We start from the raw sequence: 27,169 nt of genomic DNA on the forward strand, positions 1-27,169 counted from the left end.
AATAGCACATTGCATTTTCCAAAAAATAACGGACTATTACAGATAAATTGCTATCTGTACAAACCGTTTTCACCAGTAAGGTGGTGATCCTGGTGTGCCCTATTGCAATTCTTACCAGGATTATTATTTTTAAGAGAGAATGTCTTAGTATCTTATTCGTTTAGATTTGGTCATATATACCTAAAGTTTTGTATCCATGCCATTCCACCCGTTTGCCCACTTTTTAGTTAAATAACTTGCATTATTTTCGAAATAGTTTCAGCGCTGAGAAAGGAAAAATGAAATAATATTCTTCAATGAATCTTATGTTAGATTAAAATAATTACACTCTAACATTATATTCCTTGAAGAATAGTAATATTTTATTTTATTTTTTCTCAGTGCCTGAAACAATATAATGTTAGATTAAAATATTTACAGGAGTAGGAAAAGTCAAAGTAAGAAACTTACCTAGTCATATCATAGTAGTCAGGTAACATATAAATTGCATTAAAAATTATTCAAATCAACCGAATCTTAAAATTAAATATCTTATAGCTGTGATAACAGAAAGTTAAATCTACAATTTAAGTAACACAGAATTATTTTAAACCAAATAGAATACCTTAAACCTGGTACCCAATCAAATTAAAATGGTTTATCTCTTGAAAACTCGAACATGAGAAATCGATAGTTTAAAATTAAAGAAGAATACCATTTTCTTTTAAAACTAAGAAGTTCTAATATTATAACAAAAATAAATCTTTCATTCCCTTTAAAAATCTAGCTTAAATAATGGCATAATTATTTGCAATACAGAATCATTATCAACTGTATTAGTACGAGTTGATTTTGTCGGCAGCGGTATAACACAAGAACTCTCTTGTTGAAGAAATTAACCCGCCAATATAAAAAAGAACAGCTGATATTACGAGACAACTGATTATAGTACAAGAGCTGTACACTTCATAACTAAAGTTGTGTACTTTACGTTGACGAATCTAGCAATTATTGAATTTATGTCATCTTTGTTGAACCTGTGTTTGCGAATGAAAAAATTGAAATTTGAAGATGTCTTATGCTCTATTTGCAGAGGAATTTATATAGAACCTGTTTCACTGCCTTGTCGGCATATTGTTTGTTTACAGTGCTTAGAAAGAACTATAGAATCTAATAGTTTGGCTTGTCCGATTTGTAGGTTTAGAATTGGAAGTTATATTCGGCATGCAAAGGGGCTCGAAAAACTTGTAAACCAAGGGCTGTGGGACCAAATACAACGTCAATTTCCTCACGAAATAAGAATGAAACAGAATGGTGAAGAAGATGGAATAGAGGATAGTAAGTGACTTATTTCTAATTTTTGTAAATTGTTTTTTCTGCTCAATTGTAGATCAATCAATGACTGTCCCTCCTGGAAAAGAATTCGTTGAATACTTCTTATTTTCATTTTAGTTTTGTTATTGAGTCTGCTGCCCGAAGCTTAGTAAGTATTGTTTCGTATAGCTCAGTTATCTCATGCGAAAGTGCTTTCTGTGAAAAAAGAAACTCGTAAATAAAAATCTAGCCAAACAATATTTTTTATATCGATTTACATAGGTTATATGTCACCACTATAATAAGGAGAACTTTGTGTTTCTACTAAAATGACGACATTATGCACTTCTATTGAGATGTTTTTGTTTTCCTTTTTTTTTCTGTTCTTGTTATTATTTGTTTTTTCATAATCAAATTACATATAACTTGTAGAAACATTGAAAAGTATGCAGTTACAAATAAAACTATATTTAACAGAAACAATAGTGTTCTTAAAATTAACCGGCAATCTTGATGAATTTTGCTTTTACTTGAAAGCTTTACACAATACTGTCTTCGTGTAATATTTTATATGTAGTATTTAATAAACATTTTTTATGAATGAACCATTTTATCCAATAGTTTCCAAGCATACTAAGGTGTCAGTTGATCAATTCTGAACTCATCTAATGACAATAAAAATGCGGAACATCAAATTCACATAACTTTTGTTTAAATTATTTCAGAAATATTTTCTTCTCAGCCCCGACCAAGTGTTGTTACAGTAAAAGGTTGTATTAAAGAGGAATTTGATCAAATGCTAAACAATTTAAAACTTGAAGAGGAAAAAACTCGAATTGCCCAGCAAGAGGCCAGTGAGAAACTGGCAAAAATTCTAATGGTGATAAAGAAACAAATAAATTTATAGTTGCAGAAAGAACTTAAAATAAATAAAATAGTAATTATATTTACTTAATTTATAGGAACAAGATTTAGCTGAGGAAAGAAATAGAAAACTTAGAAGCAAGGAAATCGAAGAAAATGATGCTGCATTTATAAAGAGTCTTATGCTTTCTGAAAAGGTAACTAGGAACTTATTTCGCTTCAAGTGCCATTCATTCATTAATTTTTCTCTCATTGCGGAAATCACTAAGTTTTTTTTTTTATTTCATCTGAACTTTGGTAAATTTAATTTCTTTTCCCTTCGGTGGTGTTAAGGACATTTTGCCTGCAATTGCAGTGGCAGGGAACATGGAAAGTAGTGTTTCTTCCTCAGTCAATGACCACTATAGATCGTATCCAACAGGTTTGCAATTCAACTAAGCCATTCATTCACTCATTCTTAGCAGAGCCACTGTTTGTCTTAGAGCCAGTTGTGCCAGGTTAAGCAAATTTTCCATTAACTTAATAAGTGATGGATCTCTGGTATCTAGTTAAACTAGTCTTTGACCTGTGGAATATTACAGGCCACGAACACAGGACTTAAAAAACTGATTTGATCACAGTACTAGGCTCGCTTTATAATTTTGTCATTTTTTTTTTAAAGGTTTGTTTTGGCCGTGCCATGCCAGTTCGTCTGCTTTTACATTCTCTTTGGACCCAGCATGGTGTGTGCTAAATGTAATTGCTGTCTAGAATTGAATTGTTAATGATAGATAATTGTTAATAGAATTGATAATGCATTATCTGCTAATTTTCATACCATAAAACTGGGGGCCTGGCTAGGTACTAGTGTATTTCTTGTTTTAACTTAACAGAGAAATTCTTACTCATCACTAAAAAATCAGTACTCTTGACGGACCAAATTCCAACTTCAACGGCTACTTTAGGTACACCACAGATCTCTACAAATTTCGACGGAGTTGGCTTTATTTTATATCTTTTTTGAACAGTTTTTCGTATCCATCCAATTATATTCACTTTTGTTTGTTTCAATGTTTTGTGGATTTAAGTAAAACACTTTTGCCGGTTTCTATTATGGTTATTTTAATTTATAAATATCGAGGATGTTAGCTTATACCTGTTGATAAGTGGTTGGAGGCAGAAATCTATTTCTAATGACCTAGAGAGAGCGCATTCTTTCTAGTATAGTACATTGTATAAGGAAATTCTGCGCGGAAAATATGGGAACTATTACTTATTTTATAATATTAGTTCTGAAGTTGTCAGGGTGTTCAGTCAACTCAGGATTAGTTCTGCTAAAAAAAATGTACTATTTACACAAAAAAAGATAAGCTGTAGCGTAGAATTATCGGAAACTTGTAAATTATGCAAAGCAAGTGAGGAATCTCTCGAACACATATTTTTTATATGCCCCCATTACAATTTATATACAAACAAATACGTTAATAGTCCTTCGAATGCTTCTTAAAAAAACATACTTGTACTTGAAAACAAAGTTCAAGTATTTAATATGTATAACTCTTTTACTTAAGCAATGAGACTACGTTGTGCTTTGTTGCAAGAGTAATTTCGAGTCTGAGCTCGCTAGAACTACAATATATCATTTTGGTCGGTAATGCGAATGAATAATTTGTGATTTTGTACTGCCTTGGTTTCGTTTATTATAGGTTGATGTTTCCCTGCGGTACCTCTTACTTTGTTTTCTTTCGAATACGATCAAAAAAAGAGAACAGTATTATGTATTATTGAGCGATATTTTCCTTTTTCGTTTTAAATTCACTAGCAATTTTGTTATGTTTAATTACAGTATGAGTTTGTTGATTTCAATTATTTTTGTATTTGTATTCTTAAAGTATAGTAAAAGGCTAACTCTTTCTGTAACATGCAACTTTGTATAAATACAAAAAAAAAAAGATAAGCATGCTGATATTAAAATTAATTCAAAATGTATAATAACCTTGCAATTTTGTATTTTGTTTATAGGCTAACGATTCATCTACTTCTTCAGCAAGTAAGAATTTTGTTTGTTTTTTTCATGAAGTTTATTTACTTTTATTGCTTTTGAAATATGTATGAGGGAGAGGGAATAACACGCTTCTTACAATTGATTTTTTTTTTTTTTGTATACACGCAATGCTATAATACAGGATGTTATTCCAATAGAATAACTTCATGTTTTAAATTTTAAGTAGTTATATTTTTCATCGATAAATTGTAGTAAAGTTACATATTCTATATCTGATTCACATTTTTTTTGCAGGTGAGGAGAGTTTTCACATGGCTAATGGAAGAGATTCAATATCTGTTGAGTGTAGACATTTTACACCTATATGTGTGATGCCAAAAACGCCTCCTAAACTTCTGCCAAGTAAGAATATGAATATTTAAGAGAATGAAATAATGATAACAGATTAAATCTACTGAAAACTAAAACTGAAGAGGATTGTGTGAGTGTTGGAGTTGTACTGAAAATGTGAAAGTTAGCTGGACGCCATAGCCGCCAAGATTCTTTAAAAAATAGAAGTTTCACTTCTCCCTAAATACAGGGAGGGCAAAAATTTAGTCAATAAAATTCCAATTGAATTAAATCAAAATTTAATTTTAATATAAGTCTAGAGAGTCAACAGCGTGGTTAAATGTTAGTACAGGACGGTCCTATATAAGTCTAGTGAGTCACCAACATGGTTAAATACGATTGTAAGATAGTCCTTCCAATGATAGCGAGTCAAGGCTGTTCAAAGCATATTATCAATGGAGCTGTAACACCTTACACATATTTTTTTAAATCTTGTATTATTTTCTCATATTTTATTAACTTTTTTTTTTTGTTATTTTAGTAATATAAGATCCTAAGTAGATAACGAGAAATAATGCTAACGAATTCGAAAAAAATCATTCTCAATTTTCAATAAATTTTTCATAAGTTAAAATTGTTTTCGAATAGTTTTCGCCAATATTCGACAGTTTCACTTCACTTTCTCATGAAAAGAATCTCGTATGGACACTCACGTGACTTTTTCTTACCATAATTTACGAATATAATGGAATTTTCTTGTAACTTAGAATTCCATAACAAAAAAGATCAATTTAATAATAATGTTGATAGAATGTGACACATTCCCTCTGAACCAAACTATTAATTAAGAAAAAATACAAGCCAAAGAGACATTTAAGCTTAAGTGCGCCATTAGATCAGCTTCGAATGAGTCCGCTTGGCAAATCATGGTAAATTACAGGAAAAGCCTTTCTTTAAGATTGCATTTCCGGTGTATTGATTTTCTTTCTTCTTGGAAGCTTAGTTAGAAGTTTAATAATCAAATATTTTGAGGAAGTAAAACCTTAAAATAACTAAAATGTAAGTTTTCACCCTTCCTAAAATGCGAATTTGGTCCTGTTTATCTTGGTTTAGTGAGCGTATGCAAAGGAGTGATAATAGTGTGTGAACGAGAAATTTTAATGAGATTGCGTTTATACCATTCAGTAAATTTTTACAGTTAAAGTAGCCCATTATAAAGTCCATAATAATAATAGTAATAATAATATTTATTTACAAAACTTTACATATGTACACAAATTTGAAATTGAGGTTTCAAGCTTAGCGCCTATATACACCCATCAAATTATATCAAGTTCAGATTAAGAGAAACATATTTACATATTAAGGAAATTTTTTAAAAAAAACCTAAGCTTGATATACAGGTAGTTACAAAACATGCTTCAAGCGTTTATATTTACATTTTTTATAGCTAAGAGAGTTTATATTGTAATTAACAATGGCTACTATGTGAGGGTACGGACTATTGTAACAAGTGGAGACGAATTTTTGTAAGAGACAGTAAACAGTAGTGGAGGTGCTAGGAACGTCAATTACTGCATACATGTAGTCTATGGGCGTCCATCTGGGAAATGAACCAATCAATCTCAGGCATTTATTTTGCACTCTCTGTATTTTATTGTAATTGGTTATGCAAGTTTGAGACCAGACAGGGGCTGCATACAGGAGTATAGGTCGAATATAGAGGTAGTATATTAATTTTTTATTTTGGAAGTCCAAGGATGAGTGTCTATTAAGCAAGGAGAACAGACTGCACATAACGCCTAGCGCCTTATTACACACATTATTCACATGCTTTGTGTACGTTAGTTTTGAGTCTAAAGTTAATCCTAAGTATTTAACTTCTTTTTGCCATGGTAGAGAGACTCTATTTACTGTAGCAGTATGGTTGATTGTGGGTCTTCTTCGAGAGAATAGAATCAGCTCTGTTTTAGTGTGGTTAGGTTTGATTCTCCACTTTTTAAAGTATTTGAAACTTTTAGCAAGAGCTATTGATAAATGATTGGCTATAGTGTCAATTCTGAAGGAGGATATGAAAAAGGAAGAGTCATCGGCAAACAGCGCACTACTGGCTTTAAGTTTAATTTTCGCTAAATCGTTAATAAAAATGTTAAAGAGAGTTGGTCCAAGGACCGAACCTTGCGGCACACCTGCTAAGATTGGCCTGAGGTTAGAAGTAGCATCATCAACTGCTACGCAGAATTTTCTGCTAGTCAAATAGCTTTTGACAAAATAAATTAAGTATTTAGGGAAGCCATTCTGGATCATCTTGTAGATTCGGCCATCATGCCAAACACAATCGAAAGCCTTCTCAACATCGATCAATGCCATTCCTGTGTGCTTGTTTACATTAAATCCGTCCGCAATGATGTCCGTGACTCTTGCTAGCTGTGCAGTAGTGGAGTGAAATGATCTAAATCCAAATTGCACTTGAGATAGTAAATCATTACTTTCAATAAATGCATTTAGTCTCTTTAGTACAACACGCTCAACGACTCTACTAAGGCAGGGTAATAAAGAGATTGGTCGATAACTACTGGGTAGAGAGTGATCTTTTCCAGGCTTTGGGAGGATAGTCACTATAAAATCCATTCATTCATAATTTATGGTTGTGATTAATTACTATTCATTAATTTATAAATTCATTCAATACATTATTTATGTATTATTCATTAATTTGCGAATTCATTTATTCGTTTAGTTAATTTACATGTTCATTGGATGGGTTTATTTACCCTTCATTTTCGCCAAAGCCGCTTGAGATAAGATCATCCAATAGGGCATCAGGATTTGGTTATAGTTTAGACTACTCTTGATCAAAGAAGCACCATTTGTAATATTATGAAATTGGAAAGATTTTAATGTGAAACACTTTCCTCTCCTTTTATGATTATGAGGTAGACGAAGGTCAGTTAAGGAAGAATCAGAAGGGAAGTAGATCATGAGGAACCAAATTACCTCGCCCACTCATTGAAAATATTCTGGAAAAAATTCCCCTGAGAGGATTTTAGCTAAGAGGGTGTATTCTGCTCTAACACATTTTGGAAGATGTTCAAAAATTATCTCCCCAAGTAGGTGGTTGTAAGTGCCTCAAGTTTTTTATACACCTAACCGCCCAGACTCCCTAGACTGCCCAGACTCACAATTCCTCTAGGAAGGATGAATCCCGATCCAACACCTAGTTACCACCCAGGTTTTCTTGGGAATTCCCAGGAAGAGAGAGAAGCCGGCAGATTGGGGTGAACATATCGTTATATAGCCTTAACACCTTTCCCCCAAGAGAGAAACCTCCCCTACATCACTCGAAATCTTTCTGTAGAGATCAAATATCAACCCATGATATGTCCATGATAACTGGGGAACGATACTTGCTTCGATAATACGCCCGGTATTCCAGAGGCCTCTCTTTCAACGTAGTCGTTTTTCATTTTAAAGAAATAAGATAGTCACGAATTTCTGAAACAAAAACCGTGTGGTCCGAGTAATCCGTTGCCCACGATTTTACATTTTTTGTATTTTACTTCTTATACTGGGCTCCTTCAAAAAACAGTTTTTCTTTAAATTTACCCACAAATCGTTTACCGTACTTTTTTTTATGCAAACTTTAAGAAAGAATTGGTGATACATTAAAAAGTTGGTAGCACGGTCAATTTCATTTTAATAATAAAAATCTAATAGTATCCTGGCTAGATAGTTACTGCAGAAACATCGGTCACACAGAAGAACTTTATACTGCAGTATGTTTCACAGAAATGCTAAATTAGAAAAAAATTCAGTGTATTTCATTTAATATGTGTTTATTTTTTTCAGATGGTGAATTACGAGACACAAAAATATTAAAACCAGTCAATTTAGCAACATCTTCGGATAATAAAAGAAATTTTCATCCTCCAACAGTTTTAAATAAAACATCATTAATTATTAGTTCAAATAATTTTCTAAGAACAAAACCAATATCACAAGAAAGTTTTCGTAAATTAAAAGATGAAGGGACAGGAAAAATGACCAATTTATCTACAATTCCTCAAGAAATTATTAAAGATCAAGAAGTGATTCAGCGTAGAATATTACAAGAAAAGGAGGATTTGGAAATCGCTATGAAACTTCATGAACAATGGAATAAGAAAAAATCACCGAAAAAAAGGAATCATGGATATTCGTTGAGAAGTGTGAAAAAAAATAAAAACCGACAATAAGGTGGGGAAATAATACATATTTTTTACGTTGCCATTTATATCCTAGTTGATCAAAATAAAATAAAAAAAAAGACTATTCCATTTGATGTTGATTAAAAAAATAAAGAAAGAAGTCATTTAATGTAATTAAATGTGATTATTCGAATGACGTGTGTTTCATTTAATCGAAAAATAATTTTGAAGCATGAATTATTTCGTATATTAAATCATATCGGAAAGTGTTTAATGTATTTTATAATAGCTTAGAGCCCTTAGATTTCTAAAAAATACATATATGCTTATACACTACAAAGTTAATTAAACATTATTCCTATATTGTTTATTAGGTATTTTAAAAAAAAATACAAAATTACAATTTAAATTTGAATTATTTTCGTGTTATTAAAGGAAAAAATGTTAACATTTTGGACATTTATGTTTATTCTAATTTTTACTTGCATTATTGAAGACTGTTCTTGTAAAAATATATTTTTTATATTATGATTCAGTATAATTGAATTATTTATTTTTTCCCAAACTTTGTTTTGGAAGTGCAGAACTTCAGCAGTTTTTTAAAGAATTCTTTTTCTAGTTACAAAATGTTCAGAGCTCGCTTTAGATAATTTAATACAAAAGTTAAATAATTGTTAACTGCTGAGATTTCACATAACTTGTGAAGTTAAATTACGCTTTATAAAAAAATCGTCTGTGGCTCTTAAAAATACAACCCTTATACAACTGTCCTACCGTACAGTTTTAAAAAAGAAATTTGTTGAAGAAGGCCTTTGTTGTAATTTGTAGGTAAGAGATGTGTAAGAAGCAGACTTATATATTCAGGAGAAGTTATAGTTGAAAACTCGACTTAAGGACGTCCTTTAGTCAGTATTGTGACCAATGCTGGCCCATACTGCAGGAGGAACTGGGAATATTTAGGGACATAGAGCTTCTGGCTTTTACAGGAGTCAAGATCCGCAGATTAAAAATTTGAAAAAAGTCTTGACAAAGAGGGCAACGACTTTGGTACTTTATTTTAATGGTTGCTTGCTTTAAATCAAAGGCACCTTAACGCCTGCCTCCTATTGTTATGTCATCTTTTTTTCAAGATTCAACTCAATTTCTTTATTGGAAAAATAATAATGACATAATTTGTTTTTATAACAATACTTTCCTTAACTGTAATTTCATTTCACATTTGCTGAATTAGCTATTTCTACATATGCGGATTAAATGTGCCAACTTGCCAACATCTCAAGCCCTTTATTTTGTATTGCCTCAACAAGCTTTCGTGGTATATGCCTCACTTAACTTTTCTCCTGAGACCGGAGCTATATCTTACGAAACTCGCTGCTGGGATTGCCATGTCCACGGCATTACCTACTGTCACTTCCCTGTATGTTAACAGCTTAGCCCGGATAGTACTAGAGGTACGGACTTTTTTTTATAATATCTAAAGAAAAGCCAAAAGCGTTTGATGTCATTTCTGATTGACTAACGTTTAGCTCGTTATTCTTATTTTCTCCTAATTGCTTGCTTTCTCCTAATTAAGCCCCCCCTGAAAAATAAGCAATTACTTTAACCTTCTTATAATGCCCGTTAGATTCCGATACCTAAAATTATTGCTCCTCATGTTTAATAATGGTTCAGAATCAACGCTGAGCAAGCTCCCGAAAAAACGAATAGGATCGTTCACAATGTTTCCTAATTTTTCCATATAATTTTCTGATAACTGAAATAATATTATTAAAAAAATAAAAGCCGAAGAATAAAATTAAAATTTAAACCAATTTAGTTTTGATCTTTAGAGAAGTTATTATGTAAAAGAAAACATATAGGTATTTTATTTTCGCTGTAAAATAAGTACCAAAATATAAGTGAATAAAACAAAATTACCTCTAAAAATGTAAGAAATATGCATACAGCTATTTAACTTAATTAAAACACATAAACTACTTTAATTTCTGCACTCAAAATTTATTTATTGTAAAAATAAAGTTTATCCTCACTGTTAACATGAAATGGTTTTTCCAAATTTGAAAATGGCGGTAAAAAATGGCACGGTTTTAAAAATTTAATATTTAAAATTCTTATTCAATTAATAAACAATTATGTTTAATTTTATATAATATACTAAAACGATTGATTACAACAATAACTGTTTTAATGATTCAATTATTATAAATTAAAGTTCATTCCACTTCCCAGAAACAGATGATGAGCGCGAATGAAATCAAGAACTCATAGGACAATGTGAGTTAGTTTCCTTTTACCTGAAGCGTTTCAATCATGGGTATGTAAGTTGTGCTTTTAATATCTTTAAACATCTAACTATGATTGCAATATTATTAAATGCATTGAACAATTCCTTTATATTTATTTTAAATGTAGTAATTTCTTAAAAGTTAAATTGTACCCTTTGGAATTCCATTAACAATTAGCCGACATGAGTCAATGAATTCTTAATGATGTTTATTAATTAAACCTTACCTACACTGAAATAGATGTCGAGAAATTTTATATACTGAAAGAATTAATAATATCCATTTGGTATTTTGAATTTGCCTAGTATCCAACGTGACTTAGTTCTAGTGCGGATAGATTTAGGTTATGTTCAATGGTTTGTTATCTTCGTAGGTATTTCTCGTGATCATTGGCATAAGAGGAGGAAAACTGGAGGAAAGAGGAAACCAATTCGGAAGAAGAGGAAGCATGAGCTTGGAAGACCTGCTGCAAATACAAAGGTAGGCTATCTTTTTTTTTTTTGTAACTTTCTAAGACATATGTACACAACGAAGTGCACTGCACTATAACCACGTCCATCGTGGCCATTCATTCTCTTACTAAATTTGTTTTAAGTTATTAAAGCAATTATATTTTTTGGATTTTGCTTCATTATTTCAATAAATCGGATGTTATGAGCAATTAAATCACTAAATACGTACAAATTAAGAACTACGTGAGGTAATAAAATATTCATTTGTTTCAGATAGGAGCGAAGAGGGTACACACAGTAAGGACTCGTGGAGGCAATGCAAAATATCGTGCTCTCAGACTGGATCACGGCAATTTCTCTTGGGGATCTGAATGTAAGCTTATATTTTGTTAAGATTGTATTATATTATTATATATTAAGTGTATATATTAAGAGTTAGCTTTTACTCCGTCATTTTTCTTAAATTGTGCTATCAGCATTTTTTAATACCTGCTTATTTATTTATTATTGAACCTCTTTCTTTGCTTCCTTTAACATTTCTCTTATTTCCATATGAAAGCAAGTTTGGTTTTTCTTAAATTCTTAAAGAAAATTGTCCACAGTGGTCTGAAAACTCGTTAAAGGCATTATTTCCATTTTCTGAACAGTTAAGAATTTGCAGTGTAAACTAGATTCAGAAACTTCTTAAAATATTTACTTAGAGGTTATAATATTTACAGTAAATATATAAACAAGTTTTTAATTTCCAGTCAAAGAAAACGACAGAAAAGTAGAATTCATTAAACAGTTCTTGTCCAACTCAAATTTATGGTTTAAAATTTGCTGTTTAGAAAAGGAAGGGTTTTATATTGTGTAGTATCTTCTCTCTACAACGGACGAATAAAAAATACCCAGAGTGCTTTTCTCATTTTATACTTTATTTTTATGTATTTACTTTATAATGAAAACCGTCACATCTTTTCAGAAACTCATTCCATTACTGAATAAACTGATATGTTGTTTGCAAAAGTACTAGTCAAAATCAAGTCAATATAAATATGAATCCTGTTAACCATGTTTACAAAGATTAAAGGAATTCGTCGAGTAGTATTAAATACATAGAGTAGTATCAGCAATTTCGGTTTCTTAACTAACGTAAAATGTGGAAGCTTAGTGATGAAACTAATTACTAATTGAGGTAATAAAAAAAAAGCTACTTTATTATTATCTATGATGGTTGTCATAGTTACACTGAGAGCTTCTTAGAAAGGCCAATGAAATTCATCCCATTAGTTCCTCCAATATATCTAACAGTTTGTGTCTCAGTTTATGTTTGCTGTGTGCGATATTTATTGTACGCATAGGATGGATTTAGGGTTCTAAATCCCCTTCTCATGCACCTGAACGTTATATTGTACTTACATCATGTGGGGAAGATTGGATGGTCCCTTTCTTAGGGATCTTGACGTGTTTGCTAAGGTTGCCCCACCCAACTAATGACACAACACTGATGTCCTCAACTTGCACAATTTACACAGAGTGTAAGTACAAAAAGTGATAGAGTGAATCTAGTTTACAGCGTTTAGGTTAATTAAAACATTTCACTACTGATTTAGGTAGTTATTTTGTATTATATTTCCAAGCATACTTCAGTATATCTTTTTTCCGTACTTTAAGTCTGTGGTCGTATTCAGCGATTCTCGTCATAAAGGCTATGACATTTAATGCTATGCAGTAGAAGTTCATTAAATTTTTTTTTTTGTAAGTCAAATCTGCTTCAGATTTTGTTTCTTGAGAAAGAAAATTACATCTTGTGAGTTTAATGATGATTTTTCCATCTGATTCAAAAGGATGACATAATTTTCCCACAGCGTACTGAGAACTCACAAATGTACTTTCAGTTTACACAATATTGTGCGTGAGAGAGGTGCTATTGTTACGTAGATTCTTTTGTTTCCTACTTTATTTTAGAATCTCGTCTACCGCAATACCTTTTTTTTTTTTTTTTTAAGGCAGTTTAAAATTTTTAACACTAACCGATGGTGGTAAAAAGACAGAAAACCTCCTTGAAATTATTTATAAAAAAAATCATTAATTTCTGATGATAAAACTTGGGAAGTCAGTTTACATAATCATTTGATTCTTGAAAGTGGAAATAATTTTTTTATTTTTCCAGACCTATTAAAGGTGGTAAATAATATAGTTCTGTACCGGTTAGAAAATTGTTTTAAGTGGCGATTTAATTTATTCCATTTTTGTTTCTCTTTTAGTTTACACTGCAGTGAAACTGAAACCTTTTTTGTTCTTCATTGATTCCCTATATATTCAAATATTTTTATGTTTTAACCTTTTTAATTTAAAAAAAAAAAAAATAGAAATAAAATATGAACATTTACATTTGCTTGATCTTCTCGTCTTATTTCATGTATCATTGTCGAGGCAGTTTGCATTTGAACTTATTTTGCTGACTGATCGATTAAAAATTGAGATCAATACTAATTTTTGTCTTCTTTAAATACATTAAAAAATTACAACACGCTATAATAAAGCAGCAATGTTTTTATACTTAAGCACATTGCAAGTGTATATTGTTGAAGATGGACTCAAGGTAAGTTGAAATAAATAAGTGTTAGAGGAATTTGTAACCATATATATATTATTATTACGCCCAGTATAGCTCTTATATTTTTCTTTGAAAATGTTAAATGAATTAATGCTTTACAATGATGAGAGTTGAGGGAATCTCTTTGAATCGTAAGTTGAAAAGAACTTATTCTTAGAACTGATGTAAAGCATACTGCTTACTGTACAGCATTGCCGATGTACATGTGCAGAAGGAAATCAATTTGTCCGAGCTTAGTTTTTTATTTTTAAAACAATTGTGCATTGATTGATTATTTTTATGATCAGTGCATTAAAAAATTGTATGACCTATGACCGTTGTAGTTAAATTGAAAATAATAGAAGCGATAAGTTAACTGTTATTTTAAACGTTAAGCCTTCCAAAGTGCTGAATGATGACACCATGCGTGTCATTTGAAGAATATTGTTGATGTTTTATCGACATGTTTCTTGTGAAACCAAACAAACACTGACAGCATTTACTTCTTTTTTGTCTCGTGTGGGGGTACATCAAGATTTTTCTTTTAATTTTAATAATAATGTTTAATAAAGTGTACAAGTGTCCCTCGAATATTAATAATTTTTTAGCTTGTTTGATTTTTAAATGCTTTTCAAGTTCCCACTTATTCGTCCTACTATCCTACCTTGATCTTAACCTATCTTTTTATTTATAATTTTATTCTCTATCATCCATCACGCTGTCAATCCATCGCCCTTCTCTTTTGAATCTATTTCTTCAAATGGTCACACCTCACGTCTTCGTAAGATGTTTGTGTACAATGATTCTTTAAATCTGAATGTTCAACTTTATCTATATCTCAAAACACTTTCTTATATCAATGTTTCACATTTTATGCATACCAATAAAATTATGTTGCCAGCAATTTATCACGATGGATTTTTGTTAGTGCTTACTAGTCTCCATCGCCTTAATGTGGAGATCAACTGTTTTATGTTGTAAATTTAGAGCTTGAAATAATATCTTAAACTGAGTTGTGGTCAGCTCATCATTCCAACCTTGTCTCAAGCATTCATTTTAACTAAACAAAATCTGATCTTGTATAATAAAGTTAAGATAGTTCTAATGTTCTAAGAACATCTAATGAAGTTATTGATTAATGCTTTACAATGATGAGATTAGAGGGAATCTCTTTGATATTGTTTCATGAAAACAAATTATTCATTTCTGATGTAAAGCATCATTAACTATCCTGTTCTTGTAGGTTAAAAAAATTATTATAAATAAAGCAGGTGAAAAGTAAGGGATAACACAAACTTTCCATTTATTTATTCGGCTAATTTTATTGAATGTTCTTTGATTATAATTTTTTATAATCATTGAAATCATTAAAAAAAAAAACAATAAATCGTTTTGATCTGTTTAAATGGCCAGTGATATCTGTTTGTATAGTTGTTCTTAGAACCCTTTCTCTGAAAAGAAATAGATGAAAAAAGAAAATGAATTAATTGCATCTAAGGTGATTGTGCGATTCCAAGTGCTGAATAATGACATTATGCCTTTGAAGAATATTTATCATTGTTCTGACGAAATGTTCATATAAAACCAAAATTACACTGGCATTTTTTGTTTCCTTTTTTTTTTTTTTTTAATTTGCCAACGTTTTATAAGCTCAGATGATGAAATTCGTTTAACAAACATGAGATCATATTGAGTTGGCTAACTATGTGATCTTTGATTTATTGTCATAGTTACACTGAGAGCTTTAATTGAATAGAATTATAGTTATTCTAGTAGTCAATTCAAAATGAACGTTTGAAAAGTATTTTCTTAAATTTATAGGTTGCACAAGGAAAACACGTTTGATTGATGTTGTCTACAATGCTTCAAACAATGAATTGGTTCGTACAAAAACTCTGGTAAAGAATGCTATAGTTGTGATTGATGCAACTCCATTTAGGCAGTGGTATGAAGCACATTATGCACTTCCACTCGGAAGAAAAAAGAACGCTAAATTGGTAAATAAAGTTACCTTCTTTTAATTTAATTTGTATTTTTTTTTTTAAGGGCTTTATTATTTAAAAAAGGTCAATATGTGCATATGTATGTACAAAAAAAAAGCTTTGTGATGAAATCAATCGTTTACCATTTTGAAGATCATAATTAAAATGGTTTTATGGTTTGTGATGTTTAGTCATAGTTACACTGAGAGCTTTTTCTAGTTTTTTTCTGTTTCGTTGCTAGTGAAATTCTCTAAATAGTACCAATTATTTATTTAAACAAGAAATTCTGTTATGGATTTATTTATATAGATCGAATATGTTAAGCGTTGGTCTTTCCCTCCTATTGTCTTCCTGTTGTTGAAGATACAAATTTATTGTTTAATTATAAAGGTCACTTAAAACTTTCCTACTGTATTCAATATTTAACACTTAAAAAATATTGAAATAATTAACACTGCAACAATGAATAAAACTTGTTCTTGGTTGGTTCTATTGTGGAATGATGTGGATATGGGCTGCATTACTTTCTAATTGCTAGACATATCAAGCTTTCTTAATACTAACCCCAATGTGCCGGTGAAGTTATGGAAGTTCTCGGGTTTAAGGAGAGGGCAACATAATATATTTTAAGAGAACCTACGTTCTACAAAGTCTGGACATGATCTACTCGGAGGAAAAACAGATTGATGACTGCTAATATCTATACTCAACAAATACCCAGTAATAATGTTCTCTGTATACTTTGGTTATTGGAATTCTATTTTATATTATAAGGCAGTAAGAAACTGGGAAAATTCAAGGTATTTTCTTCTTCATTTGGATAGAATGCTTTTATTTAAAATGATGCTTTCTAAAATGCTGGATGATGACAACATGCGTGTCATTTGAAGAATATTGTTGATTTTTTATCGACATTTTTCTTATGAAACAGAATTTACTCTGACAGCATTTTGAGTGGTTCAAGGTTACCTAAAGATTTTAATTTGAAAACAATTTAATTCAATTTCAGTTTTATTAATTTATTTACAACTTTTAGACTGAAGCAGAGGAAGCTGTTCTGTATAAAAAACGATCAAAAAAAGTTGAAAGTAAATATAAAGCAAGACAAAGATTAGCTAAAGTAGAATCTGCTTTGGAAGAACAATTCCAGACTGGTAGAGTTCTTGGTAAGACATCGTCTTTTATATATATATATATATATAAGTTTACTTTTATATTGTAAAAATTAATTGCTTAATTTTCCTTTCTTTACAGCTTGTATCGCTAGTAGACCAGGACAATGTGGAAGAGCTGATGGTTATATATTGGAGGGTAAGGAACTAGAGTTTTACCTAAGGAAGATAAAAGCGAAGAAGGGGAAGTAATTTTTATCAATGTCGTAATAAAATTTTACGATTAAGAGTGTTTTTTTTTGTTTTGTTAAAAAAAGCCTTAAATAATGTTCATAAAAGTATTTAACTGGTTAAGATACACATTCTAACGTAGGACATTTTCAACTTTAATCTTGATCCTATTCCTTCCTATCCTTTTTTTAATCTTCAGTAGCTGTTTGGTACTGTTCGTATTCTGAGAAACAAATAGAGATACTGTTTTCATACTTTTTTTGGACGCGAGCCGAATGAACAATCAACAGAAGGAAAACGTGCCATCCAGAAATTTAAATGTAACAATATCACCTTGCGAATATTTATGTATTCGCCTAGCTGAAATACTTTTGTAATGAAGGCGATCATTTATTTCAGATGCTTTTATTTTGATTTGCACGTCTTTATTTGTACTTTATTTTTCATTATTAAAGGGCAAAAAGCATTCCTGGGAACTATATGTGTATATATTTTTTTTAATGGTAAATTGATCATAGCAGTACTTTAAAAATTAACATAAAAAAAGTTACATTTTGTATTCAGTTAATAATATTATTGCATTATTTTTACAACTTTTAAAAATCAGACATCAAATTTTAATTAATGTGGAGAATGCATTCGAATTAGGTTCGTTGTTAATTATTCAATTTTAGTAATTCTGAAGTTCTCACGTGTGGCGGTGTTTTTATTATTTTTCATCAATGAAAAATTTCAATTGGAAAATTTGGAAACAGGTGTTTTCTAAAATCATTACAACCAACTTTCAGAATCAGTTTTTGGGCCAAACACGAATGTTAATGATAAGTATGTAGTTATGTGATTTGATTGAAAGGAAAAGCAAGGTTACATACAGGACGAATACAGCTTTATCTAAGAAGCAAATTTCAGTGGATTAAAGGGAACTTTAATGAAACGATACAACCAGCTACTTAATTTAAAACTAGTCCGTTGATAAATTTGTTCGATACTTAACAGTGGGGAATAGTTTTAGTGAATTAGAAGTATGATGAAATTAAATAGTGGTAAGTAAGCCATGTTACCCGCTGTAGGTAATTCATGGTTTTCATAATCTGAAGGAATTAAGTGTGTGGTGGCCACAACGTTGAATCAGCAGTGCTGGGAAGTCCATTGATTTGCTTAGGATATATGTATTCTTTCAGATCAGCTTCGAACTTGTTCAACAATAGTTTTATTATGTGTCGAGCACTATCTTGTTTCTTTTTTTTGTAAGGCGCATCGACTGCCATGGTTATTAGCGCCTCCTGCTAATTTTACTTCTAGTATAATATTGTATGGAAGTTTTGCAGTTAGTGATAGCTAATTCAAACTAGAAGTGTGAACAAAGTTAGGTTTCATGAGCAAAAGTTCAATTTATAAAGATAGAAGTTTGAAAGCAAACTTGTAAAGCCATACTTCCTAAGGGATGATCAGAACCGTGTCGGAGGCAAAGAAATCAATCATTTTAAAATTATCTATTTCTAAGAATGTGGTATGAACATCGTGGAAATGTTTATGAATAAATAATTTTTTATGGATTATACTTCGGGCAACTCCCATCAATTAAAAAAAAAGTACAAAAAAAAATTCTGAGCGTAACCTTTTTCTAATAAGGAAAGGGACCAGAACGAAAGTAAAGTAGATAACTTATTTTCATTTATTATACTGACCCCAAACTTTTAGTATTCATAAATCAGAAGGATAAAAACAATTTTTTTAAACGTAGCAACCAGTTGCGGGAATTTATTCTTTTTTCAATACATATTTTTATACTTTTACAAATGATCAAACTTAAATATTAATTTAAAATATAATTTCGACAGTATATAACAGCAAAACAGACATTTTAAAAAACTGCTACCAAACAGTTGGCTGTAAAGAGAGTTATCTAGATGAGAAATGATTAGATTTTTCATGAAATGAATAAGTTCAGGAACCTAATGAAATTGACGGTCGGCATACGTGACGTCATGAAGTAGTTGATAAGTAGGTGTGGACTGTGGTAGTATGGAGTACCATTGTTTTGTGCTGAAGCCTTTAGAAATATGTTCATGATGAATAGATAGCAGGAAAGTTTAGGGTTTATTATTAATCCCTGACTTCTTGTCAATATTATTATTTTAAAAGTTTCAATTTTACAAGTCTTATAAGTGATCTACTTTGCTTTGTTGCGAGGAATTTCAAGATGGCGCATAATTTAGCCCCTACAGTAAATTGTTCATTAGATGATATCGACTTAACTGCTTTAAAAGTAAGTAAAATTAAAGGACAGAAATTCATATAAATTGATTATTTATGTAAAATACGTAAGATATCTGTAATAGGAGATCCAGACAATGATGAATGAGAAATGTGACTTTACTTGCACTTCAGTTTAAGTTGTTTATATTAGAATTTCATTTAATTCAAAGTATTCTATTTATTTCTGGCATTAATTTCTATTCCTTTAGAAATGAAAAAATCAAATACATTAGATGATTTTGCAAGAATTTTATCAAATTACAAAACATGACTGAATGGTTGAAATGTGAGTCACCAATCATGAGAAAAAAGATACTGTAAAATTCATTTGCTGTAGAAATTAATTTAATTCTCTCCTGATGTAAGAACTTATCCTACGCTTTATTTTACTGTGCTAATTGAACATTTAATTTGATTTTGTCGTTTTGATGTTTTATGAATTAACACGATTTCTATGAACAAATATAGGTATAATTAACATTAAAATAAATTTGATGTTATTTTTTTTCATTTTCCTTCTAGGATCCAGCAGGAATTTTCGAGTTAATAGAAGTTGTAGGAAATGGCACTTACGGGCAAGTTTACAAGGTAAGAAATTGACGGCCTCCTACTAAGTAGAATTGTTTGTGTTCTCATTTTGCAACTAATTTTTTATTTTTAAATGGGAAATTAATGTTTCGCAAGAATTTTTTGTTTTATGTTGTAGCAATTATCAACTCTTCAAAGTTTTGAACATTGCTTTAAGATTCCTTATCTTTTATTTCTTAAAAAAAACTTAAAAACTTGAAACTTTAAAATTTTCTGTATGCAAGTTTATTGTTTTTTTCTGTTTTTAAGAAAGTTATGTAACAGTAAACATCTGTAGTCTGATTTCTAAGAGAATTGTGGCAATTCGAATTTAATCAAACCAATCAATTTAACACAAGATCACTTGAATAATACTTTAGTTTGCGAAAACAGTAACAATCATAAATTATTTTTTTAAGAGTAATTTATTTTTAAAGAGAACTTGAAATGAGTAACTTTACTTCAGTGATTTATTTGATATTTATTATCTCGTTTATTCAAAGAGTTGGAACTCCTTGGTTAGATTCTAATCTTAAGTAAGATTAAATTTCTATTCTCCATGAGTACCATTACAAATTAGGTGGTTTCTTTTAATTTTAAATTGAGCACTTCTTAATTTGTATTCGAACGGCATTTTAAATTGTAAATTAAGACTAATGGATCTTATCCAGATTTGAGGAACGGGACTTCCTTGTTGAAACTTCTTTTTAAATTTCCTCATTCAAAAGAATTCTCAGCTCTTTGTTTTTTGATTTTAAGAACAGTTTCTTAAATGCTAAATGAAAGAAAATTTACAAATATTTTTTAATTTTTGTTTGATCAAACTCGAAGAAGTATAGTTTTTGATCGATTAGATTAAAACTAAAAATGCCATTTTTAAGTTAATTTAGTTGCGTTTTTTTTTTAACGTTACTAAATGTACTTAAAGGGGTAAAAAATAGTACATTTTTAAAAATGAATGAAATGAACACAGTTTTATCTCATAAATTCCTACCCGTGAACCTGGGTTTCAGTCCAACTTCCTGTCTTAGAAGCCTGTTGCAGAAGAATGGACAATCTCAACTCTAACAGCAAATACTGTTCGGAGGTCGGATACCTGAAATTTTTCTCTGTGGCTGTGACTAATGTCTTCTTTAATTTTTTCAGTTAGAACAATATAGAGAGACCGGCACAATGTTATGATCTGCGAGTGCCAGGTCCGCAAGAGAAAAAAAAAACTCTGTTTTGAATCCGTTAAATTTTTTTCTGTATCTTAATGCTATGTTTGTGCAAGATGATGAAGTTGATTTGGTACTTATTGTTTGATTGTTCGAAGAGTTTTCAGTGCATGGTCCTTGAATATAACACTAAACATTTCTGCATTTCAAGAAGCTGGGCTATGAGGATTCGGTTTCACTAAAGGATTCTTTAAAATTCTATTCCTTGAGTTCTGGATGAAACGGTTGTTATCTAGAGGAGTAAGCTTTATAAGTTATTCGAAGTTACAATATTCATTCGGTCCAAGACTCCACTCCACTCTATATGAGGGCAGAAAACCTTAGAATCTACTTCTCAGTTTCAGTAAAATATTGGCAGCTTTCGTGACAGCTAAGTATGAACTACTCAGTTTTTGAATTTATAAGAGAGTTATTTAGTTCATGAGCGCATTGTACCTTCTTCATTATACTGTTGAACCAAGAAAACTAATATGCTTTCCTTTCTGAAACTGTTGTGAAAAGACCAACCATTGCTTTAGTTATATATTTGAAACTTTTGCTTCTATTAAATTTTACTTTTATCACTCACTAGCTTCTATGGATCGGATAACCTCAGAACCAACAGAACTGTTGCTCACTGATAGTCAGTAAATTGTATGCCAACAATTGATGGTGAAATTTCAACATTGAAAATAATGAAAAACTTTGTTTTATTTTCACATTTCATTTACATATTTCTAGTAAATCATTAAGGAAATAGTCGAAGTAGGAAATGTTAAAAAAATAGATTTGATTCTAAGTGATTTTTTTTTTTTAATTTTAAAACATAGACTACTCTTTTGGGCCTGTGAATTTGATGAGTATGTTTATGACTTAGGATTTTATTCCATCACTTTTTAATTGATTTTTTTATGTTTTTTTATTTTAGGGGCGCCACACCAAAACCGGCCAATTGGCTGCCATTAAAGTCATGGATGTTACAGAGGTGAATTAATGTAAATATTTGGTGCATGCTGAATTTTGACACAAACGAAAAATTAAAGTAAAAAGTTTTTTTATTCCATTATTTCGGATATTGGATACAAGTTTTATTTTTATTCAATTATTGATTAGGAAGTTCATTGCCAAAAGCAAAGATTTTTTTGAATTCTTAATTATGTTACGAAAATAATTTTTAGTTAAAACCTTACTTTATAGTCATTTTATATCATAAAAATATATTTACTGCAGATTTTTTATTGTGAAATATTCATTTATTATTTCCGCAGCGTGAAGTAATCTTATCACGCGGATATTTGTTTAAAAATAAATTAGATTATATATTTTAATCGATAACCGGACTTTTTAGCTATTCATATATGTTTGACTATAACACTTTTATAGTGCTGTACATTTAAAGATACTTATTTAATGAATAGATATTTTACTTTATTTATTTACTGTTTCAGGACGAAGAGGAAGAAATTAAACTTGAGATCAATGTTCTCAAAAAGGTGAGGAAAATTAAAGAAATGAGTGTTACATTTCTGAACTTCTTTTTTCCCTTCAATAATTTTTTTTCTGTTAAGAAAAAAAGAATTTGAAGAAATTTAGTTGGACTGTATTCATGACAGATGTTTACTAACATTATCATATTTAATTTTTAGATACATTAGGTACTTTCTACATACGTATTGTTTCTTCTAATAATCAGTTTGATTTTTGAATCTGCTAAAATTTTGGGTGTAGTAACTGAAATGAGGAGAAGAAATCCTTTACTTTGCATTTTTGGTTTCTAAAATTTTATAGCAGTTCAGATTGACCTTCACTGGAGTTACTTTTTGTGAACAAATGTCTGAAATAGAAAAAAGTGTGGGTGAATTATCCTTTCAAAGTTTGAATTTTGAATAATTGACACGATTGCAAACTTTTCTTTATGAGGGGAATGAAAGATGGTGTACATTTAAACTAATTTGTCGATACTGCACATAATTTCTGTTATTCTATTTCTCTTTGGTTTCTTTTTTTTCAGTATTCAAATCATCGCAACATAGCCACCTATTATGGTGCATTTATTAAGAAAAGTGCACCTGGCAAGGATGATCAATTATGGCTGGTGATGGAATATTGTGGTGCTGGTTCGGTCACTGATCTTGTCAAGTCAACCAAAGGCCAATCATTAAAGGAAGAATGGATAGCGTATATTTGCAGAGAAATTCTTCGTGGTTTATCATATCTACACTCCAATAAGGTCATCCATAGGGATATTAAAGGACAAAACGTTCTACTCACTGATAATGCTGAAGTTAAACTAGGTGCGTTTTAGATGTCTGACATTCCATAAAAAAAAAACAAAATATTGACAATTATCCTTCCAATAAAGATAATTGAAATTAAACTGAAAAGGTGAATGAAATTATAGAAATTAAGAATGCAAAAACGAGTACAATGAGGAAGAGAGAACAATCTTAACTTTTTTTTATTAAATAAAGCATTGATTCTTTTTGGATTTACTTTCAGTTGACTTTGGTGTGAGCGCTCAACTAGACCGTACTATCGGCCGTAGGAACACATTTATAGGAACACCATATTGGATGGCACCAGAAGTTATTGCTTGTGATGAAAATCCTGATGCGACATACGATAATAGAAGTGATCTATGGAGTTTAGGTAAAATTAAATAGTCTTTGTAGAATTTAAAACTTATGTTTTTTGATAAATTTTTAAAAAGATGGATGGCGCCAATTTAGTCCTGTCTAGATTTAAGAGACTACAGATGGGCATCTTGGTAAAACTTTAAAGTCCCTAATTTTCAGAGCCGAACTTTCACAGCTGTTCAAGCTCTTAGAGTTGTCAAGAATTACTAAATTTGTAAAGTGCATTGTGTCAAATCTACAAACGCTATATGTCAAATATACAAACGCAAAACATGTCTGCATTGGCCTCTCAAAAGACTTACAACTGAGTAACCTCCCGGTTTTGCTGAGTAATGCCTTTGGGAAGTATTGTATAATTCTTCAAAAAAGTGCCAAGACCGTAATTATGCGTGCTATCGGTTTTATTAAGTATATAATATGAGTGAAAAAATGTTTAACCAAAATTCTGAGTTGGAAGCATCTCAGTTCATACTGGATGTGTGGTTATACAGAACAGCTTACTGTTCTGTGTCACATGAAGCAAGTAGTTTAATTTGCCCTTATTACGAAAATTTAATTGGAGTGTTTCATTTTGCTTTAATTTAACTACTATATTGCTAAAGTCGTTTATGTGTTCACGGTTCTTAGTATAATAAAATAAATAATATATTAGCGTAATACTTATAACTTGAGATAAATAGAGCGGTGCGCTCGTAGGGTCTTTGTCTTACGTCATATCCATATCTGGTTGTACTATAAATGTCAAGGTCATTAAAAGACTATTTATTAAAGGAGTCTCCGGATCAGAATAAGAGAGAACAAATTAAAAGATCGCGATCTTCTCCTGAATTTGGTCAAGATAGGATTAAAATAAGAAAAAGTTCTGTTAGTAAAATACCTTTTAACATGGAAAGTGAACTGGATGTTGGTAAAATCTCCTTGAGTAAATTATTGGCCGAATTTAGCGCCATGATAGATGCTAAGGGACTTGCTCGTAAGAAGGATTTGGATGAGCTGAAAATGCAGTTTTCTGCCTTACAGGATGAAAATAGGTTCTTGAGAGCATCTGTTGAGTATTTACAAAAGAGAAACGATACTTTGGAATACAGATTGGAGGTGATGGAGAACGAAGGTAGAAAAAACAATCTTCTTTTTAAAGGTTTGAATAATAGGGATGTGGAAGATTCAGAATTTATATCTACGTTTTGCAAAGATGTTTTAAAGGTTCCAGTCTCGCTTCATGATATTGCAAATGTTCACAAAATAAATATTGGTAATTCGGGGAAACATTTGCTTAAAGTTACATTCACTAGAGCTAATACTGTCCGGGAAGTGTTGAAGAACACTAAAAAGTTAAAAGGATCTGGTTTTTTTATTGACCGTGATTATTCTTTTGCCATTAGAGCAAGAAGGAAACATCTCCTTCAATTCAGAAAGGAGTTATTACAAAAAGATAAAACCAAGAGAATCGTCCTGAGAAGGGACATTCTTTATGTTGAAGGGAAGAAATACATTTGGTGCGAACTGGATAATAAAGTGAAGGAGATGGCGAATGTAAGTGCAGATCGGATGGATTCGTCTAGTGAACGTCAGGCTGTTTTTCGTTCTGGCTCATCTTCACTGCCTGCAGCTTCATGAGATTTTGTCGTCAGTCGGAATCACATCAATAAGATAAATAAGTGTAGTGAATTTAATGTGAATAATTTACGTGTTCTTTCATATAATGTAGCGGGTTTAAAAGCTAAATTTAGAGATCCTTTTTTTTTTAAATTTTGTACACGAGTTTGAAATTTTCCTTCTGTTTGAAACCTTTTTGATTGATGATGCTGGTTGTAGTGATTATTTTGGTGATTATTATTTACACTTTGTGCCAGCAAAGAGATCTTCTATTTATGGTAGAGCCAGTGGAGGTGAGCTTTATGGGATTAGGTCATCTCTCCCAAAAAATTTATTTAATTTTGTAAGAATTGATGGTACTGATTTAATTTCTGTGAATATTTCTAATAATGCATTTTTTATTTATCCACTTTATATTAACTGTAACTCTTGGAATGATTGTTTTTCTAAAGTGGTTCGGTTTTTAGGTGAGCATAATTCTTATGATTATATGTTGGTGGGTGATTGTAATGTTAGGATAGCAAGTATGCAGTCTCTTCCCGAGGATGTGTTTATTGATAACTGTAAGTGTAAACTCTCTAGGAATTCTAAGGATGGGGTTCTAGATAAAAGAGGTACTGATTTTCTTGAGCTTTGTGAAAACTATAATTTAATTATTTTAAATGGTAGATTTCCGGGGGATAGTATGGGCGAATTTACTTATTTAAGTAATAATGGCTGCTCTGTTAATGACATCTGCTCTATTTCTTTAGACTGTTTGTCTGTTATAGATGATTTCTGTGTTTTACCTGTTAATTATTCTGATCACCTGCCTCTCTGTATCACATTAAAGTTTGCTCCCTCCTCAGAAGTGTTAGTTTTGCCTTTAATGCCTCAGTTATTTTGGTCTGAGGATATGGTGGATAAATATAAATCAAATTTGGATTCTCTTCTAAGTAGTGTTTGTACTTTTCCTTCTGGGGTTCAAGATTGGCTAGACACTCTTACGAATGCAATTAAAAGTTCCTGTCCCACTTCTATAACTTCCAGTTTCGTTAGAATAATAAAAAAAAAACCCTGGTTTGATGGGGCCTGCCTTCGGGCTAGAAATAGGTCTTTTAATTTGCTGAGACTCTTTCGTGCTACTGGTTCGTCATTTGTAAAGAGTGCTTATCTGGAGAGTAATATGGTGTTTAAATCAGTTTGCTTAAACAAAAGGAAAGTGTATTACAATTCCCTTGTAGATTCTTGTAGATCAGTGCGGGATTCTAAGGAACTGTGGCAAATTTTTAACCAATTTAAAAAAAAACAATTTGTATGTGGTAATAATATTTTAATGTCCGACTGGGTCTCTCACTTTGATAATCTTCTTAATCCTGTTTCAGATGTACTGGTTCATTATGCTGAGCCTTTTATTACTAATTCTTTTATTGATTCTCTTTTTACACTGGGCGACTTAAAGACAGTGGTAGCGAATTTAAGAAACAGAAAAGCTCCCGGTTTTGATCGAATTGCCTCGGAATTCTATAAAAATGCCCCGGATGTATTTTTTGAGAGACTATTGTCTTTTTTTAATTATATTTATGAAACTGGTATAACCCCGTCTTCATTTAGCAGATCTATTGTGTTTCCTTT

At 30.9% G+C, this 27,169-nt stretch overlaps 3 protein-coding genes across 20 annotated transcripts in view; all 3 read left to right on the forward strand.

Annotated features, from left to right (window-relative positions):
* The first annotated feature begins 886 nt into the window (after nucleotides 1-886).
* On the forward strand, nucleotides 887-9,193 carry LOC141447705 (uncharacterized). The gene is made up of 6 exons (XM_074115456.1): nucleotides 887-1,317; nucleotides 2,019-2,173; nucleotides 2,256-2,354; nucleotides 4,159-4,186; nucleotides 4,436-4,543; nucleotides 8,321-9,193. The coding sequence occupies exons 1-6, from the start codon at nucleotides 999-1,001 to the stop codon at nucleotides 8,704-8,706; spliced, it is 1,095 nt and encodes a 364-aa protein (XP_073971557.1). The 5' UTR covers nucleotides 887-998; the 3' UTR covers nucleotides 8,707-9,193.
* Nucleotides 9,194-10,876: 1,683 nt separating this feature from the next.
* RpS8 (ribosomal protein S8) lies at nucleotides 10,877-17,359 on the forward strand. Its single transcript, XM_074115475.1, has 6 exons — nucleotides 10,877-10,972; nucleotides 11,317-11,423; nucleotides 11,669-11,768; nucleotides 15,798-15,973; nucleotides 16,995-17,124; nucleotides 17,213-17,359. The coding sequence occupies exons 1-6, from the start codon at nucleotides 10,969-10,971 to the stop codon at nucleotides 17,320-17,322; spliced, it is 627 nt and encodes a 208-aa protein (XP_073971576.1). The 5' UTR covers nucleotides 10,877-10,968; the 3' UTR covers nucleotides 17,323-17,359.
* Nucleotides 17,360-19,272: 1,913 nt separating this feature from the next.
* msn (serine/threonine-protein kinase msn) overlaps nucleotides 19,273-27,169 on the forward strand; it is a 42,765-nt gene continuing 34,868 nt past the window's right edge. For 6 of the 18 annotated variants that reach the window (XM_074115412.1, XM_074115418.1, XM_074115420.1 and 3 more), the window contains exons 1-6: nucleotides 19,278-19,570; nucleotides 20,083-20,148; nucleotides 22,252-22,308; nucleotides 22,772-22,816; nucleotides 23,335-23,617; nucleotides 23,823-23,972. In XM_074115412.1, coding sequence (XP_073971513.1) covers nucleotides 19,505-19,570; nucleotides 20,083-20,148; nucleotides 22,252-22,308; nucleotides 22,772-22,816; nucleotides 23,335-23,617; nucleotides 23,823-23,972 — 667 coding nt within the window. In that variant the 5' untranslated portion in view covers nucleotides 19,278-19,504. Of the gene's footprint in view, nucleotides 19,571-20,082; nucleotides 20,149-22,251; nucleotides 22,309-22,771; nucleotides 22,817-23,334; nucleotides 23,618-23,822; nucleotides 23,973-27,169 lie in introns of all 18 variants that reach the window. The other 12 variants (XM_074115404.1, XM_074115411.1, XM_074115408.1 and 9 more) reach the window with 5 other exon arrangements.

The sequence above is a fragment of the Rhodnius prolixus genome, unplaced genomic scaffold (assembly GCF_049639745.1).
Source record: "Rhodnius prolixus isolate KJV_2025 unplaced genomic scaffold, Rpr scaffold_13, whole genome shotgun sequence".
NCBI classification, from domain to species: domain Eukaryota; kingdom Metazoa; phylum Arthropoda; class Insecta; order Hemiptera; family Reduviidae; genus Rhodnius; species Rhodnius prolixus.